Source organism: Lepidochelys kempii, chromosome 5 (genome assembly GCF_965140285.1).
Source record: "Lepidochelys kempii isolate rLepKem1 chromosome 5, rLepKem1.hap1, whole genome shotgun sequence".
Classification (NCBI taxonomy): domain Eukaryota; kingdom Metazoa; phylum Chordata; order Testudines; family Cheloniidae; genus Lepidochelys; species Lepidochelys kempii.
In genome coordinates, this window is record NC_136384.1 from 84,374,981 (window position 1) to 84,393,908 (window position 18,928).

At 37.5% G+C, this 18,928-nt stretch overlaps 1 protein-coding gene across 4 annotated transcripts in view; it reads left to right on the top strand.

The window, feature by feature from the left end:
* The window catches only part of AUH (AU RNA binding methylglutaconyl-CoA hydratase), a 187,417-nt gene that overhangs the window by 10,224 nt on the left and 158,265 nt on the right, over nucleotides 1-18,928 (top strand). For 2 of the 4 annotated variants that reach the window (XM_073344895.2, XM_073344894.2), the window contains exons 2-4: nucleotides 2,828-2,895; nucleotides 2,990-3,077; nucleotides 11,373-11,471. The exons of 1 other annotated variant lie outside the window; for it this stretch is intronic. In XM_073344895.2, coding sequence (XP_073200996.2) covers nucleotides 2,828-2,895; nucleotides 2,990-3,077; nucleotides 11,373-11,471 — 255 coding nt within the window. The remainder of the gene's footprint in view (nucleotides 1-2,827; nucleotides 2,896-2,989; nucleotides 3,078-11,372; nucleotides 11,472-18,928) is intronic. One more of the 4 variants, XM_073344898.2, reaches the window with a different exon arrangement.

An 18,928-nucleotide genomic window follows, 5' to 3' on the forward strand; every position in this document is an offset into this window, starting at 1 on the left:
TTGTAGCTTAATAGTGTCGCCGTATAGTGGTATGAGGGAAACCCAGTTATTTCTGCTCTTGATCTCACAATTTTGACAGCAGATAAAATGGCTACATTGTATCCATATTGCCAATGGCTATAATCTTCTCAAATTCCTAAAACTATCAACATTTGCTCTTTGGTATTTGAGTAGGAGCTATTCAAGAGAGGAAAAAAGGAGAAAGGATCATCTTATGGTTAAATCACTGGCCTGGGACTCAGGAGGACTATATTTAGTTCCTGGTTTGCCACAGACATCCTATGCAACCTCAGGCAAATCATTTGACTTTCTGTACTTCAGACACCAATTTAATACATTCCTTATCTTACACTGCCACTATAAAGATAAACCTGACAATTTATCGTCAGAGGTGATCTGATACTACGGTGATATGGCTATATTTAAAAAAAGAAAAAGGGGTGGGGTGGTGAATCTATGGAAGATGTCTCTATGCACCTGACTGCACATTCTATGCCTGCTATGTTAATCTTTTCACACATTTCTGATTACAATTCTCACATCACTTTTTTCCATAAATAGGAAGGTTGGAAAGTTGGGTGGAGGGCTGCTGAGCATTTGTCACTTTTTTGAGTGGGAGAAGAAAGTGGTAGGGTTATGACTTGTGAAATTTGTGGGAGTAGTAGGAGGAATTGGCTTATACACTTGTTTTTTTCTCTTTAGGGATTTTCCCCTTGCAGAGAACTTGTTATATTTTGTGTTTAACGACTTTAATCCTTATGTCGGAACATTCTTAATTAAGGTGCTAACATGAATATTAATTTTCTCCCTAGTCTGTGTCTATCATGGACGAGATGGGCAATTCAGTGCAGTCAAAATATTCGGTACAACCAATACAAACAAAAAACCTTTGTAAGGTTCTGAACCATATTTGTCAACTCTTTCCTATACTTTTGTGTTAAGTGATGAAATTTATTATGGTGCCTTGTTAGTAACACATACTAGAACTAGAGTACACGGCATACCTGAAAAAATCTCACGTTTTTCTGTCTCTAGGGCTTTTTCTTGCTTCTCAGGCACTATATGAAAACCAATTGTAAATAAACAAAAGGAAGAAAGAAGGCTGATGTGAACATCTTAGAGAATTTTCTGATTCTGTTGGAGTGGATGTTGTCAGTGTTAACTATGTAGTTCCTAGTGAGACGTATATCCAATGACAAACACAGAAAAACACACAGGGAAAATTCAGCTGTCCACAAGAACTGTAGCTGCTTTATTGACGTGTGTGCATGACATGGCAGAGTAGAAGTGCTTCATTATGGCTATTTAGGGGATCTTTTCCAGTATTGTATTACTATTACTGAATTTAGAAAACAATGATCATCCTTATTTGGAGATAAGTACATGTTTTACTTAAAAAAGATGTCACAAAGGGTGAAAAGGTCACACAATTTCAGAAGTTTTTTTTTTATAGTATCATCCAAATCCTTAAACCTTTCCATAACAAGAATTGCAGCATAGCTTTAAACCTAAAATCAGAGCTCTAGGCCCACTCTGTTCACTACATGTACACACAGTTGTGTATGTTTAATCTGCTCTCCTTAATCTCTGAGGATAGGACAAGAAGCAACGGGCTTAAATTGCAGCAAGAGTTGTTTAGGTTGGACATTGGGAAAAATTTCCTAACTGTCAGAGTTGTTGAGCACTGGAATAAATTGCCAAGGGAGATTGTGGAATCTCCATCATTGGAGATTTTTAAGAGCAGGTTAGACAAACACCTGTCAGGGATGGTCTAGATCAGGGGTTGGCAACCTTTCAGAAGTGGTGTGCTGAGTCTTCATTTATTCACTCTAATTTAAGGTTTCACGGGCCAGTAATACATTTAAACGTTTTTAGAAGGCCTCATTCTATAAGTCCATAATATATAACTAAACTATTGTATGTAAAGTAAATAAGGTTTTAAAAATGTTTAAGAAGCTTCATTTAAAATTAAATTAAAATGCAGAGCCCCCCAGACCGGTGGCCAGGACTTGGGCAGTGTGAGTGCCACTGAAAATCAGCTCGCGTGCCGCAGGTTGCCTACCCCGGTCTAGATAATACTTAATCCTGCCATCCGTGTAGGAGACTGGACTAGATGGTCTCTCGAGGTCCCTTCCAGTCCTATGATTCTATGACCAAGCTGAATATTTGTTTGAAATAATTTTGACATAAGGAATAAATTGGGATACAGCTAAGGAAAAGTGCTACATGCAAAGTACCAGTACCTTGCTGGTGGTGGGTTTTTTGTTGTTGTTGTAACTAACATGAACCCGGCTTTTTTGTGTAGTGAAATGAGTTGTCAAGACCAAGAGGGTGCTATGCTAAAATATGCATCTCACACACACACACACACATACATACATACATTTTGGGCCTGGCAGTGCCTTTGTGGTTTTTTTCTTTTTTAAATAAAAACTTTTTTTAAAAAATGCTTTATGAAGAAATATCTGAAGACTACATTTAAGTACCAAGTACTTAAAGTACATGCTTAATTGTTCAGGAAAATATTATGATTATTTGCTTTCGCAAATTTGGCCTAGTCAGGCTGCATGCACAGATGTGGTAATTTCATGTGTATCAGGTCATGAGTTCTGAGTCTGTCCTTAAAGCGATTGTCATTTCTAATGGCTATTGAAACACTCTGAAAAAGGAAGCAAACAAAACAAATCAGTCAAAATAATTACACGAGTCAATTTTCTTACAGTCCTAATTTAATATCTGTTTAGAGACAAAATAACATGGACACAAGTATGTACTTAATTTATATTTTTAATATGACACTGATTCAAACTCTTCTTTTTTCCTCTAGGAATTGTGGTACTTGGATTAAACAGATCTCGTGCCAAAAATGCACTTAATAAAAATCTTATAAAAATGGTAAGGGGGAAAAACTAACTGCTTCTAATTTGAAGGCAATGTATTGGAATTAAATATTTGAAAAAAAAATCCCCCCCCCCTCCTTTTTCTGTAGATGTCAAAAGCTGTGGATGCTCTGAAATCTGATAAGAAAGTACGAACTGTTATATTCCGAAGTGAAGTCCCTGGGATATTCTGTGCTGGTATGCAAACTTAATTTTACTATGAAGTTGGATATCTGTAATCTAACATTGTAGCAGAAATGGCCCAAATTCCAAGGAAGCATTGTATCTTGTCACATTCATCTCAGTTGTAAGCAAAACCTCTTCATATGATTTTCCTTGATTTTTAACAAGAAAGAAACATGTTTCATTCTGTTTTCTTCTTTCTGCATCATAAAGAACATTTCACAATATGTAGTAGATTTTTTCAAAGTAGTGGATAAATGCATTCTGTTGAATTCTTAAGACTTGCTTATACTCTGGAATTAGAGCCTAATATTGCTAAGTGGTTAATGGGACTGGTAGAGTATGAATGGTAAATAGAGAAGGATGCTGTCTTCACTTTCAACTTGGAGGTATAAAATCCATTAAAACAACTTGTGGAATTAGGCAAACTATATAGCATTAAAAACAGATAGCAAACTTTAACTGGCTATTCCCTTAAATGTGGGTAATTTATTAAAGAATGTGATCCTGTGCCTTCACTAGTAATACATACAAATGCATTGTAATGTGTGGGATGGGTGATTTGGGTATATGAAGCCATTAGGTGGGATTGGTTACCAAATCAAGGTTTTCAAAAGCATATTTTTCTAAAGTGACACATTTTAAGTGGCTATCTTGATGGCTGTGATATGAGAAACATGAGGTGACAAATATCAGTTGTCTTACTCCCAGAAAAAGCCCCAGATATGTTATTGAATTGAGGTACTGTGGCTTCAAGGACACCTGGTTCTATTCGCTGTGCCAGTACCCCTTGTTGGCAAGTTTAGAGAGCTGCATTGGTCTCTGACTTTGAATAGGCTTCTTGCCTGTCCTCCTTGCTGGAAAAGTAGGTCAGTGATGACAGTGGAGAGAGAACAGGAGTAAGTTCATCTCAGAATAGTGAGACCACTATGGGTAACACTGATACGCTGTTTGGGTCAGAACCCAGGAGAGGTGAGATCCACCAAGCTATTTCTTAAACTTAGTTCAAATCTCAGGTCTCTTATTTTGCAATGACTACAGGAAATGAGGCTATTCTTTTGTATGTATGCCTAACAGAACCACCAAAATGTGCACGTCTAAAAGGTGAGAAACCCAAGTGATCTCATTGCTTTAACCCTAATCTTTCATCACTCCCTTCCCTCTCCTTATACTGTTACCTCCCACTAACTGCATGAAGTGTAAAATTAGATTGTAAGCTATTCAAGGCAGGGATCATGCTTTGCTATAAAGTGTGTAGCACACCCTCAGGTGCTATAAAATATCTAAAGAGAAGCACTGCTTATATTTCTGGAGGAGGAGCTGTGTGTATAGATCGTGGGCATTTTACCTTTAAAACAAAAAGGAAATCTACTTTTAAAAGAATGCTAAAACATGAGTCCTTAAATCTGTGTATTATAGTAATAAAATCCCGTTGATCGATACCTAAATTGCTACTGCATATTTTATTGTAGTGTATATAATGCACCAATAGTAATGTCTCAGCTCAGTTTTTAAAACTACATAGAACAGTCCTAAGTCCATGTTGATATGTCAACAATCTCAGAAATATGGCGACTCTTCCTTGCTTCTCTTTCACCCCCAGAAAAATTTTCAGGAAAACCTGTGGATAAGTTTTTGGTGCCCTCAAGGGCTAACAAATTTGGGCTAGGGAGGGAGCTTAGATTCTAAAGCTCAGAAATGTCCTTTCCATAGCCATCAAAATAATGACATTGTCAGCTGATTTGTCCCCCTTGACTTTGACTGCTGGGTAAGAATATGTATAAGGAGGTATCATCTCTCTCTCTCTCACTCTCTTTGAAATAGAGGCCCCAAACCAAAAGGAGTTAGGTGATAAACCTCAAATCACCCTTGAAAATAGCTGGAAAGTAAGTACAGTTTATGTTACTCAAATTAATGTATTTCCATATGAGATGCATTACTAAGGCAGCAGGCACATCTTGCAGTAGCTAAAAATTGAGTAGCTTTCAAGGGTACTGTCAAGTAAATGGCACTGCATATAATCCAGTATGGAGGTGAGAAAGGTACAAAGAACTGTATCCAGGCTTACTTCTCAGAGAAAAGATCATGTGATATGAGATAGGTGAAGGTGGTAAAATAGGCTGCCTGGGCCATTGTTGCTATCTGGACTTACAGAATTTGCTAAAGATCCAATAATAACCATCGTTTCCAAACTTGAGTGATATAATGGGAGGTTGATTATATACACCAGTAATCTTGTTTGTCTTTAGGCTTGTTAGGATCTGGGGTTTACACTTATTCATGATTCATTTTAGCTCCCTTGTTTCTATTCATTTTTATTGTAGGTGGGGCTGACAGCACAACCTATTAAAATTACAACACTTCCCATTCTAAGACCCTGTTTTCAGGTGCTTATAACTTTGCCAGATTGTAACTGGGTCTCTGCCTCAGGTTGAATTACTTTTTTAAAAATTTCAGTGAAAACTGTTGAGCTGTTTCTGAGAACAAGGCTAGAGGAAAATGGTTTTTACCTGTTCATATAAAAAAAAAAATCTGGTGACCTTTTTCCTGAAAAGGTCTGCCCTCCTCTCATGCCTTGGAGTAGGGACTTGAAACTTAGCTGGGGAGTGGATTTTTGTATCAAATGTGCCTTTTGGCACATCCCCTGTGCAAATTGGGTCAGATTTGGCCAAGTTATTTTGGTCTTTGGAAAATGTCAGTTTGTATGTGGTCAGACTTGCTAGACCTTCTTGGTAAAATTCCCTGAAGTTCCATCCATGTTGGCCATGCTTCAGCCCAGACTGAGAAGGACTTTCCCTACAGTTGTTGCTCTGAGCTGTGTGAAGTCCGGAGCCAGGCACGTGAATTGAGAGCAGGTGTCTCTCCTGTGCTTTCAGTGACATCCCACTCCTCCCTTTGGGCCCAGACAATGTGGAAGAGGAAGCTACTTGATTCAAGTGTAGAGGGGACAAGAGCCAGACCTGGGAGAGGGAAACTGGAGGCAGGCTGGTGGTGGCGGCAATACTGGGACTGGCTGAGCAAGGAGACTGGGAACCAGGGATAAAAAGAGGCAATAGTAGGACTAGGAGTAGGTGGGACTAGGGAATATGGGAAGGAGTGGCAACTGAATGCTGGTGGGGAGGGACTGCTAGGGCAAATGAACAGGTCAAAGAGCTAGTGGGTTGATGTGGGGGACTGAGAATGGGATGCTGTGTCCAGAGAGATGAGGGTAGGACTTCAGAGCAAGGAGATGGGATGAAAAGCCTGTGTGGAAACTGGGCCTGACTGCATTGAGGTGCTGGGGAGGACAGGAGAGATAGGACTGGGATGGGGCAGGATGGAGGGGACTGGGCAGAAGTGGTCAGGATTGGGGGAATTGGTCAGAAAAGTTTTGTGCCCACTAGAGCACGCTTCTCTGCAGAGCCTGGAATGGGACCCAAGATTCCTGAGTCTTGCCATTCCTTTGCTTTCAGCAAATATCTGTGAAACCCACTGGCAACACGTCCAGTCTCCCTCTAGTGCTGGTCCACATAGAGGATGCATATTTACTGCTGCTGTCACTTACTCTGTTAGCTCAAGTGACAGAGGTCTCTGGTGTGGATCTAAAGGGTCCAGGCCTGCTGATAACCCACATGTGTGTCTACCTGCCACAAGGTGGAATTCCTGTTTTTCAGTTTGCTCTTTTTAAAAAAACCTGGAAAATTACACACAAACTAAATTAAAATATCAATTTTAAGGTTGAATAGTCAAGCACTGGAAAGTTAGGAAATACCAGAAAGTTGCCTGTGCAACTTTAATTGGGCCCATTTATGCATATGCATTATGATAGTCACGGCACACAATGGATGGTACTCACTTAATGAACAGCTATTAATATTTTGTTTTCTTCTAATTTTTCAAAGCCTAGCCCATATGTTATTTAGTGCATGCTGTTCAGACCCTGCTCTGAAGATAGAATTATTAATTTCCTTCTGTTTTTTTTTCTGTGGCACTCATCATTATAGTACCTGAATGTTTCACAAGCATTAATTTTACTTTCACACTACCTCTGAGAGATGGGTCTGTAAAGACATTATCTCCATTTTACAGACCGGGAACTGAGCAGTGAGAGATTAAGGTTAAAAAAAAAAAATCCACTAATTTTGAGTGCCGTGTTTGAAATGCCCAAGATCTTGTTTTTCAGGGGACTTAGCATGTTGTGTTCAAAGCAGAGCTCCCATCGACTTGAGTTGCAGCTGTGAGTGCTCAACACTTCTACAAATCCCACTCCAGTCTCACAAGTCAGGGACCCAGAAAATGGGGAATGCACAATTAAAGACCACCTCTCAATAGTTTAGTGACTTGCTTAGCCTTCTAGGAACTCTATGGCAGATTCAGGGATAGAATCCAGTTCTTGAGGGCAGCATTCAACTACTTTAATAATGAGACCCTCCTTTCTCTTCCTGCAATCACCTGCCACATTCACTATACACCTTTCAACTTCTGCAACAAGTAAAACAAGGGTCCTACAGACAACAGCTTTCTTCACTACACAACTCTGAATCATATTCAGAGCACGTCCCTATTGGGCATTGAAAGAGGCAGGGATTCTGTGGAAAAAGTACATGACTGTAATTAAATACTGGATTATAATGCATATGCACAAGGAGGGAAAATTAAGATTGTCCAAGCAACCTTAATTCTGCCATATCCAAATTTGAGTGCTTGAATTTGTAACCTTAATATTTTGTTTTGTAATACTATTTTTATATAGGCTTGGAAGGATTAGATTTTTATTGGTAAATGTCGGTTTCACTGTACACACACAAGTGGATGAAAAGTATTTCCATTGATGACTGAAATTTACAGAAAGACAAAATAAGAAAAATGCTGCATGAGACCGTATTAGAATTTGATTTAAGGATATTTACTTTGTATATATGATGTGATGTTGACAATTTGTGTTTTGACCATTATAAAGCTTTATCTTTGAATCTCAATATCTGCTGTCATTACATAAGTCTGACCCCCCCAATTATCCCAACTGAAAATTTAAATCAAAATAAATAAATCCCATAATTTTGCACAATAGTGAACTTAAATTGATTTAAAAAAAAAGCTTAAAAATAAACATTGCTATTTTGTCAAAATGATATAAAAATTAAATTCTCCCAAGCCTAATTATGTAGATTGATAGATTGTTGCGGTGAGTGCATGCATGCACATTTTTGTGCATAGATCTTAAGGATTTTTGTTGTTTGTTAAAAACTTTGTCCCTAAGTGTGTGTGTGTGTGTGCAAAAATCTTGTGTTTAAGGAGCCTTGTTGCAGCATTTTGTGGTGTAGCACAGTAGCGTTGTGGGATGAAGATGGGATAAAAAGATTCATAAATATTTAAGACCATTTATGATCCTGTAGTCTGACTCCCGCGTGACACAAGACATAGAATCTCCTCCAGTAGTTTTGCATCAAATTCAAGATCAAAGTTCTGTTTGAGCTGTAGAAGAAGTTTAGAATAGGTCAGGTCTTGATTTAAAGACTTCAGAGGATGGATAATTGTTAGGTCCCTGCATAAGTTATTTCTATGGTTAATTTAGTTACACTCACTGTTTAAAAATTTGCATCTTATTTCTAGTCTGAATTTTAGCTTCATGATACAGCCGTTGGATCACAATTATGTCTTTTTCTGATAGATTAAAGAGTCATCTATCAGAAACCTTTTCCCAATGAAGATACTTATAGACCATGATTAAGTCACCTCTTATCGTTCTCTTGTATAAACTAAATAGATGAAGCTTCTTAAATCTCTTGCTATAAGGCACGTTTTCCAGACCTTAGATCATTTTGGTGTATGGTTTTTGAACCTTTTTCCAATTTGTCAATCTCCTTTTTGAAGTGGGAGCTCCAGGGCTGGATGCAGTATTCCAGTAATGGTCTCATTAATGTCGCAGACAGATGTATTGTCATCTTTTTACTCCTACTTGTTGATATTCTGTTGATACATGCCAGATTACATTAGCTACTCTCGCTACATTTTTTACCATGACCTGTAAGTCCTTTTCAGTGTTGCTGCATTCCAGGATTCAGACCTCCACCTAATGTATCTTCATTCTTTGATCCTAGGTGTTTGTGTGGCTTTGCATTTTGTTTTATTAAAATGAGCCCCCATTACCAAATGATGTATAGCAGTGTGTATATCTTGGTCATGTTTACTTTGACAACCTTCTGACAAGGTATCACTAATAGTAAGTTTCATAATTGTCTGTTGGCCCAGCAGCTAGTTCCTTGAAGTAAGTCAATGGATACCCTGTCTTTAGCCAGATCAGTGCCTGCCAGTGCAGTAACCATGTATATCATCTGCTAGCTACATAAAATACACAAGAGGTAAATTGTATAGGGAATCCTTGGATGAGGCAGTGTTTAGAATACAAGGTTCCTACCATCAAGAGCAAACATTCCTTTTTTTTCTTTTTCTTTTTGAACTCTGATACAACAGAAGAGACTCTGCTTACTCAGGAGGCAGATGGAATTGTTCCAACTATATTCTGGACTGCTCACACTAGGGTTTCTAAACTTTTTTTCATAACCTGAGCCATATCTTAAAGAGAGATTATCTTTGTCTATCTGCTTTTTCATGTGTGATTACATAATATTCTTGTGGGAAACAAAAACTGTTTACATGGGAATGTAATCTTAAGAAAGCATTTGTATATTTTTCAGCTCTTCATGTCATGTAGTAATTGAGGCAAATTTAATGGAATTGTTGTGGATTTTCACCAGTGTAACTGAAATCAGATTATGGCCTGTAAACAATTATGAAATTGAAAATTGCATTGGGTATATAAAGTTTTTCAACATCTCACAAGAACTAGTATACAAGATGTTCTAAGATCCACTGGGAAAAAGTATTAGTATCTTGCAGAGAAACTCCACACTGAAACTGTTTTGAAGACCGCTGAATTAACAACATTGCCCACTACGTTGAACTTCCCTCCTCATTTAGAGCTTCCCATAGGCTGTTGTAGAAGTAAAAAAAATCTGTTTTCATTCTTTTTATAGCCCTGGCATAAAGCTTCAAAAATGCGCTTTTGTTAATCGTTGGATTGGGTAGAGTGACAATGGTGGATATCTTGTGCAGTTTTCCTTCTTGCTTCATCTGTCTCAGGCGAGTTGTATACCATGGTTCATGGTGACTTGAGGGCAAAACTGGTGAATAGGGAATTTAGGGGTCAGCCTATTTTTAATCAAAGTTAAAGATAAATTATGGAGTTCTACCAGATGACCTATAGAGTGATCTCTTGACTTGACAATATTTTCCCTCAACAGTCTTAAAATTACACTGTCTGTCTTAGTCTTCGAGTGCAGACCTGTTTAAATAGACTCATTATTCATCACTTCCCTTGTGAGAAACGTGTGCCCTGACCCTCAGGCTGGAGAAGACAATGGTTGATCCATCACAAAAGAATGACCCTTCTCTCCCCTTCTTTTAACTCAGACGTGAGATCCCGGCTGTTGCCAAGTTGAGCCAGAAATCACCTGGAATGATTCTATCGTTGTCATGATGACCATAAAAAAAGTGAGCAAATCTAGAACAGTGTACATCTGTACGGACATTTAACTTACCAAGAACAGTCAGGCTTGGTGACTCCTGTACCAATGCATGATGGAACTCTTAGCTCAAGGGTAAACTCTGCAGTGCAATGGGTAGGATTAGTATTGGTTTATAGTACAGTCATATTTCCATTTTGTACATATAATGGACATACTTTTTCAGGTCTAGCTTTGGAGTGGGAAGAGTCCTATATTTAAGATTGAATGCAAATAGCTCAGACACACCACTTTCCTAATCCTTTCTCACTTCATGCTGAACCATGAACCCACCTGATAACCTATGTTAACACGAGTGAATTTTCATTAGCTTCTGTGAGTTACACTGGATCTTCTGAGAACAGAATTTTTGAAAAGACATATACTTTATATCCTTTGAATAATACCATGATAGTTATAAAAAGATTGAATTGCTGATAAAATACTAAAAAAGTGTGTTTTCACCGTTTAATATTTTTCATGTTATCATTCCATAGTACTATAATTACTTTGATGAGTAAAACAAAACCAAAACCTCCAAACCCAACAATCTTCTTTTTGTAGCTAATTGGACAATATCCTTCTGTAAACAAGAACTTGTACCCTTCTTTCCTAAATGTAAAACACATACCATCTATTATTTGTTTGATTATATGACCTGTTTATATATAGATTTTGGGTTTGTTTTTTAAAAAAAGTTAATTATTGCAAAAGTAGACCAAAATTTTCATACATGAATGCCTAAAGTTATGTTCTTAAATTTAAGTTAAGCACCTTAAGAACATAAGAACAGCTAAACTGGGTGAAACCAAAGTATCCTGTCTTCCGACAATGCCAGATGCCCTAGAGGAAATGAACAGAACAGGTAATCATCAAGTGATCCATCCAATGTGACATAAATTGTAAATCAGAAAGACAACATATTGTCAACTTGTGGGCATGTGTGTCCAAATAAAGGATGAAGTTTACATGAAAAATAGCTTGTCCTGAGAGATGAGTTATGGCACTGTGACAATAATACCTTGTTGGCAAAACAAGCACCTAGACCAGTACTTGATGTTCAATGGATTTGTTTCACTTTTCTTTTTCACCTTAAATTCTGGACTACACTAGAAAATTAGGTCAGTTTAACTGTGTTGGTCAGGGATGTGAAAAATCCACACTGCTAAGCAGCATTGTTAAGCTCACATAAAACGCCGGGAAGGTGGATTACCTATCCCAACAGGAGAACCCCTCCTGTCAGTGCAGCTGTAGTGTTTTAAGTGTAGACATACCACAAGCAACCTCCTATTCCTTAGTGATTTTCACTTTTTTATTCCTTAAAAAGGAGTTATGAACTCAAGGTTTCTGTTAACAGACAAACATGCACACACAATCTCAAGAATATCTTAGAGCTTTTCTACTTTTTTAAGCTGAAAAAGGGTTCCAGGGGATCTCAGTTTTGTCTCACTCCCCACCTTGAAGTTCAAGCCAGGGTTCTGAATTACTATTATAACTTACTTTGTCCTATTTGTTTACATTTAATTTGATGTTAGAGATTATCAGTGCTCCTTGAGAGTCTAGTATGAATTTTATTTGCAAAACAAATTTTAGTGCATGTACTACTGTATGTATGCTATCAGACAAATTAAATGGAAAACAGACCATTAGGATGAAGAAATCATTAACATACTAAAAGATGCTTCCAAAAGCAAAATATTTTCTCAAACATTAAGTGGAGGAGACATTTTGAAAGGTATTTGTAAGTATTCTGTATTCCTTAATTGGTTGTGTGTATGTAAGGTTTCTAAATTCAGTTTACAAACTAATACTTACACAGGTTCATAGTGCTTTGAAATGAGTAAAAATAATTGTATATGCATTCATGAAAATTAGGAGGAAGTGTTATGTATCCGGAGGCATAGGCTAAGGGAACTTAAATGCACATTTATGGTATTCATGTTGTAAGTCTGAGGTGAAGAATGAGTTAATATTCAACATGTTAATAAAGACTTAAAACCTTGACTCATTAGGCCAAGAGCGCTATAAACAAAAGATCACTGGTTTCATTGTTTCATTCGATGAAAACAGGAATGATATTTTCTATCCTTATCATTTCTTTGATAGAGTAATCTTGTTTAGACTATACATTTAAAATAGGCATTTTCCCTACTAACTGGACAGTTAAGTTCTCCTACTATGGAAAAATATGATTTTTGTTTATCCTATAATCTGGATGTCTCAATTCTCAAGAAAATCTAACCCTGGCTGTTCCAGTGCCTTAAATTTAGACCTAAAGAAAGACATGACACAATATATTAACTATATATAATTATTTTAACACTATCTTACTGAATAAACAGCATTAATGTAACACTGCCTTTCAGTTATAGCACTTGCACTGTTTTTGCTGCTCCACATAGTGACAGGACTGCAGACATAATTTTCTGATTTTAATTAGAGTCAACATTCCTAAAGTTTACCAGCGATGAGGTTCTTTCCCTTCCCCTTTTTAACATTAAAATTTGTGTAAGACTGCAAGGTAGTATTCAGAATATGTGTTCTTAGTAACTGGTACTGAAACCCTGCAATTCAGAGAAATGAGTTCATTTAAAATTCTGTGTAACTCAGTGGGTTCGTTCCTCTTTGATTTCTAGTAAATCATGTAATTACTACAAACAGACCTTTCACTGAAATGATGCAGATGATTGTTTCAAGTGTTTTGCACATACTGTACATTTAGCTACTGCAAAAGTGAGTTTAAAAACAATATATTGTTACTAGGAATTAATAATTCTTGGTATACCTATTTTGGATTAGTAATAACTACAAAAAAATTAACAAATAGCATGTTTGGTTTGTTTTTTAAAATCAGATTATGAGCTGCACTCACAGAGGAAGAAGTTATGGGGTACGAAAAGGAAAGTTAAAATCTCTCCTAGCAAAATCCTAAAATCTTTATTCAGTCACAAATCCCAAAGAAGCTTTGATTGAATTAAGTCTGCATAATTTGGTTCTGAAACATTTAGTCTGCTGAAAAGTGATAATGATAAGATGTTGAAGGGATAAGTTAAAACCACCATTTTGTTTCTTTTTACATTAAAAAAAAAAAGTTAATTCTCTCACTGATATTTGCAACTTAAAACACTACAGTGCAAACATTCACACTGAACACTCTCCAATTTACCCAAAAACAAGAAGGCTAGAAGGAATAGGTATGTTAAAAGCGATGCCCCCTCCTAAACTGGCCCCCTGCCTTGGAGAGAATATCACTGGGTTCCTGCTTACCCCATTTATTTAATACTATTATAATTTGCAATTGATATTGTGGTAGTGTCTAGAGGCCTCAAGCAGGTCCAGGCCCCAATGTGCTAGGCACCGTACAAAGACATACCAAATGACAGCCTCTGTACCAATAACCTTACCATCTAAAGAGGACAAGACATAAGAGAGAGTTAAACAAACAAGTGGTCATGAGAAGTACAGAGGCAACAGCAATAATATGATGCTTTAGCACAGACTGTGTGCCTATTTCTTAGCCAATCAGTAAATACAACGCATCACTTCACTATACATATCAGATAGCTGTTTTCTGTATACATTATGGCAAGGGTGAGCTTTGAGGAAAGGCTTGAGAAATACTGTAAAGTATTAGCTTTCGAGATTTTGACTGGGAATTTTTCCAACGTATAACTGACAACGTGAGAAAGCACACAGACATTTGTGGGTGACGCAGGATAGATAAAGGCAAGGCTTTAGGAAAAAGATCAGGAGCTCAGCTTTGGTCATGTTAAGTTTCAGTAGACAGCAAGACATTCATAAGATGCCAGGATATGCATGAGATCTTATTCTAGACCGAAATGTACTTCCATCCCACAAAAACCTTCTGGTACTTCAAAATGTATGTAAACTACTGACAGCAGAAATGAGAAATCCTGAAACTGAAATTACAGAAAACTACATTCTGTACATGTTAATCATGCAAATAATCTCCTTGAAAGCAATGGAACTACACACTGAGTAAAACCAGCAGGATTTGACTACTAGTCATGATGTTTTTTTTTTTTTAATTAAAAATTTGTTTTTAAACTCAAACAATAAAAAAGTTTCCAATAGTTTTTAAACCTGATCTGTATCAGGGGACAGGGAGCAGGGAGGGTTGTATAAACGTGGGAGTCCCGGGGGGCCTGTCAGGGGGCAGGGGTAAGGATAGGGGTTGGGGCAGTCGGGGGTTGGAAGTGGGAGGGGACGGAAGCCAGGCTGTTTGGGGAGGCACAGCCTTCTCTACCCGGCCCTTCATACAGTTTTGCAACCTGGATGTAGCCCTTGGGCCAAAAAGTTTGCCCACCCCTGATCTAGATATATCCAAGCAATCATGCCCTGCAGAGCTGACTCCTATAAGGCCCTCTTTGGAGAAGAACTCTGTGACTCCTGGAAGCACAGGTTGGGTTCAGCACATATCAGCTCACCTATTCTGTAAAAAAAATAAACAAGTTGCACATCTTATCAGTGATTTCATATGACACTGGCTCCTTTTACAATTATGGATTAATTTTCAGATATTGGTTCTAATATTTACAGTCTACAACAGCTTAGTGCCTAGTTATTGCATAGACCCAGTGGAGGTTCTCCCATTGTGGCCCAAGGCACTAACCACCTTGGAAAAAGGAGAAAATAAATTGAAAGTAAAATAAATGTATGTTGATCCCAGTCTATACTATTATAGCTGTTACTTGATGGAATAGCTCCTTCAGATGAAGGATACCAGTGGGACAGCTGTTCCAGTGCATCACGTTTTATAGTACATATGCATATATTCCTGTAAGAGGCTTCAAATAGGAGAAGGATTTCATTGGAGAGGAGGTCTCAAAAGTGTCCTTAAAATAATGAACACGAGTCAAGCCAAATCAAGTTAGTGCCCACAATAAAAATGGCCTCAAGCCACCACTGCATAGAACACTATGTCTTTTACTTATCACAACAGATGCAAACAATACGGAGATGGTCTCTCACAGAGCCCAGGAGAAAACTCTCAAAGGTCAGGGACATGGCATTCACTGGAGAATTCCTTTGCCTGTATGATTATCTACCACAAGAGAGAAGCTTATGCCCAAATCTTTCAACCTTTATGGCAGAATGCAAGACTCATAATTGCACAAGCTTTTGCACAACAGTAGTGACTGCACAATAAAAAAAAGTTAAGAGCATGGTCCTCAGCCAGACACATGCCTTCTTTATTTTGTGCCTGATGCTAGGGTGGTGGAAGCCTTAAAAATGCAATTATAATAAAGGTGGAACTCCTATAATATAGAGAGGATATGGAAAATGTATTTTATATGCTACCACCAGTGTAGCAATTGGCATCATACAATATGAAAGATGAACCAGTCACTCTCTCTCAAGAAATAATTTTCTTTCTTCCTCCTCCTCCTTAGCAGATTTTTTTCAACGATCAGGTGTCAATGTTTGACTTCCAGAGAGGTGAGTTATGCATCTTAGGATGCTATTTGGGGAAACATTAGCTTTAAAGCCCAAATTTACAATTTTGTAAAAATAAGCTTTTTATAAAACTTAAGGCCAAGAGAAATGTTTCCACAACATTAAGTGTCACAGTGTAAAAACAGTTTGTAAAGAAACATTCCCCTGAAATGTCTGAAACAGAAGCTCTAAGAAAATGAAAGTGTAACTAGCTAAAGTTAAGTGTGACAATTTATTTATATTGTCCAATAAGAGAAATACAGACAATAAAGACAATAAATATGTAAACTGTTCAAAAAAAGAACTAGACAAGTTCATGGAGGATAGGTCCATCAATGGCTATTAGCCAGGATGGGCAGGGGTGGCGTCCCTACCCTCTGTTTGCCAGAAGCTGGGAATGGGCAACAGGAGATAGATCAGTGGATGGTTTACCTGTTCTGTTCATTCCCTCTGGGGCACCTTGTGTTGGCCAGTGTCGGAAGACAGGATACTGGGCTAGATAGACCTATGATCTGACCTAGTATGGCTGTTCTTGTGTTCTTATATATTTTTAAAATGTGTATATGGTAAGGAGTTTTTAATAGAAGAGGTAAAAGAATTTGTCAACTCAAACATACATTGTAAACAAACAATGTCCTTTCAAAAAGGTGCATCTTGCATTGTATTCTTAAGGAAGTGAAATTCAGGCTCAGTCTTATCTCCTACAAAAATGAATCCTATAGTCATGAGCTCTCCACTAAAAATACTTTGTTCTGAGCATCCAAAGATCAAATCTTGGCTCTATCAGCTAAAAACATTGACAGCACAGGAGCCTCGGAAAAGAGCAGAGTCACTGAGACAGCTGGGCCCTAATTCACTGAAACCTTTGCAAAGTATGATTCATTCATATCAGTTTACTGTGTTTAGGAGGTGAACCACTACACACCCTACTAACAACAGCTTCCAATTGCCTATAGGGTCACCACGACATAATACATGTTGCAGAGATGACAAATACATGGACCAACTCAGTGAATCATATATCCAGCCACACTTCTGAGACATTAATCATATATAAACCTGATAAAAATAAATTTGACAGTTATATATCAAAGTAAATTATAGCATCATATGTATATATGATTATAATCAGTAGTATAAACATATGATCTTGATGTACTGAAAATACATTTTCAAAGATATAGTTTTACTATACATTAGCTAATGTTTCTGCCATATAGGCCTGTAACATGAAAGGGGAGTAAAGCTTTGGGAAGTCTAATGTGGTGACGTCAGTGTTCAAAGCATGAATGTCCACGTGTAAGTTGCCTGCATCACCTCACGTAGATGAATGAGATACTTTCTCCTGCTGTACACACTTCTTTTTCAAGCCAGCCATTTTTTGCTCCACTCAGCTCTCCTATCCTCTGTGAATGAAGTAGATTTAACATGTTCAAATTACTACTTTAATACTTACATCTGTTTTCAGATCATCTTGTATGCAGCAACTTACACCACTGTTTAAGGGCTTGCCTGTATGGGAAAGGTTTTCTGGTATGCCTTTAGCTTTTACAGCATAAGCTGCCTTATGTCCACATGCACAAAATTTCTTTTTTCTATTTCTCTGGTGTTGTATCCCACTTTAATCAATATGCTTTGGTAGTGACATGACTCTTATTTTGTAATGAATTATACCACTATAAGTGAATGCTTCCTGTTTCTGAATTCAGTATACTGCTTCAGGCAGTCCTTCCACTGCTATTCTACGCTGTATTGCTTCACATCTGGATGAAGCTGTCTTGTTAACTATCTGCCCTCCACTGCTCCAGGTCATCTTGACCAGATGTCATTTCCCTGTATAAATCCTGGCTGCTCAAGGCAAGTTCACATACCCCAAGTCACTATAAAATTTTGCCCAGGACATACATTACTTATCACTGATAATCTTTTAAAGATAATTTGCATAATGTTAATTTCAGGTATTCCAAAAAGCTGTACTAACAGTCCAACTGCTCAAGATCACATGTAACTGTGCTACTTTCAAGTATGCTAACATAGCTGTATGCATTCATTCTTATGAAGCTGAAATTTCATAGCCATATTTTCATAACTGAGTGCCTAAAGTTAAGCTCCTAAATCTATATTTTAGGAAACAAAAATAAATGGCTTTATTTTCAGAAGTGAGCAGCACCCACAAAGCCCACTGAAGTTTATGGAAGGTTAGATGTGCTCAACAGCATTGGAAACACAAAACAAAACAGAAAGTCCACTTTTTTCAATGTTGATAAATGCAAAGTAATGCATATTGGAAAACATAATCCCAACTATACATATAAAATGATGGGGTCTAAATTAGCTGTTATCACTCACTTGGATTTTCGAGTCATTGTGGATAGTTCTCTGAAAACATCCACCCAATGTGCGGTGGCAGTCAAAAAAGTGAACAGAATGTTGGGAATCATTAGGAAAGGGATAGATCATAAAACAGAAAACATCATACTGCCTCTATATAAATCCAAGGTACGCCCACATCTTGATATTGCATGCTGATGTGTTCACTCCATCTCAAACAAGATATATTGGAATTGGAAAAGGTGCAGAAAAGGGCAACAAAAATTATTAGGGGTGTGGAACAGCTGCATTATGAGGAGAGATTAGTAAGACTGGGACTTTTCAGCCTGGAAAAGAGATGACTAACGGGGGATATGATAGAGGTCTATAAAATCATGACTGGTATTGAGAAAGTAAATAAGGAAGTGTTATTCACTCCTTCTCATAACACAAGAACTAGGGGTCACCCAATGAAATTGATAGGCAGCAGGTTTAAAACAAACAAAAAGAAGTATTTTTTCCACACAACGCGGAACTCCTTGCCAGAGGATGTTT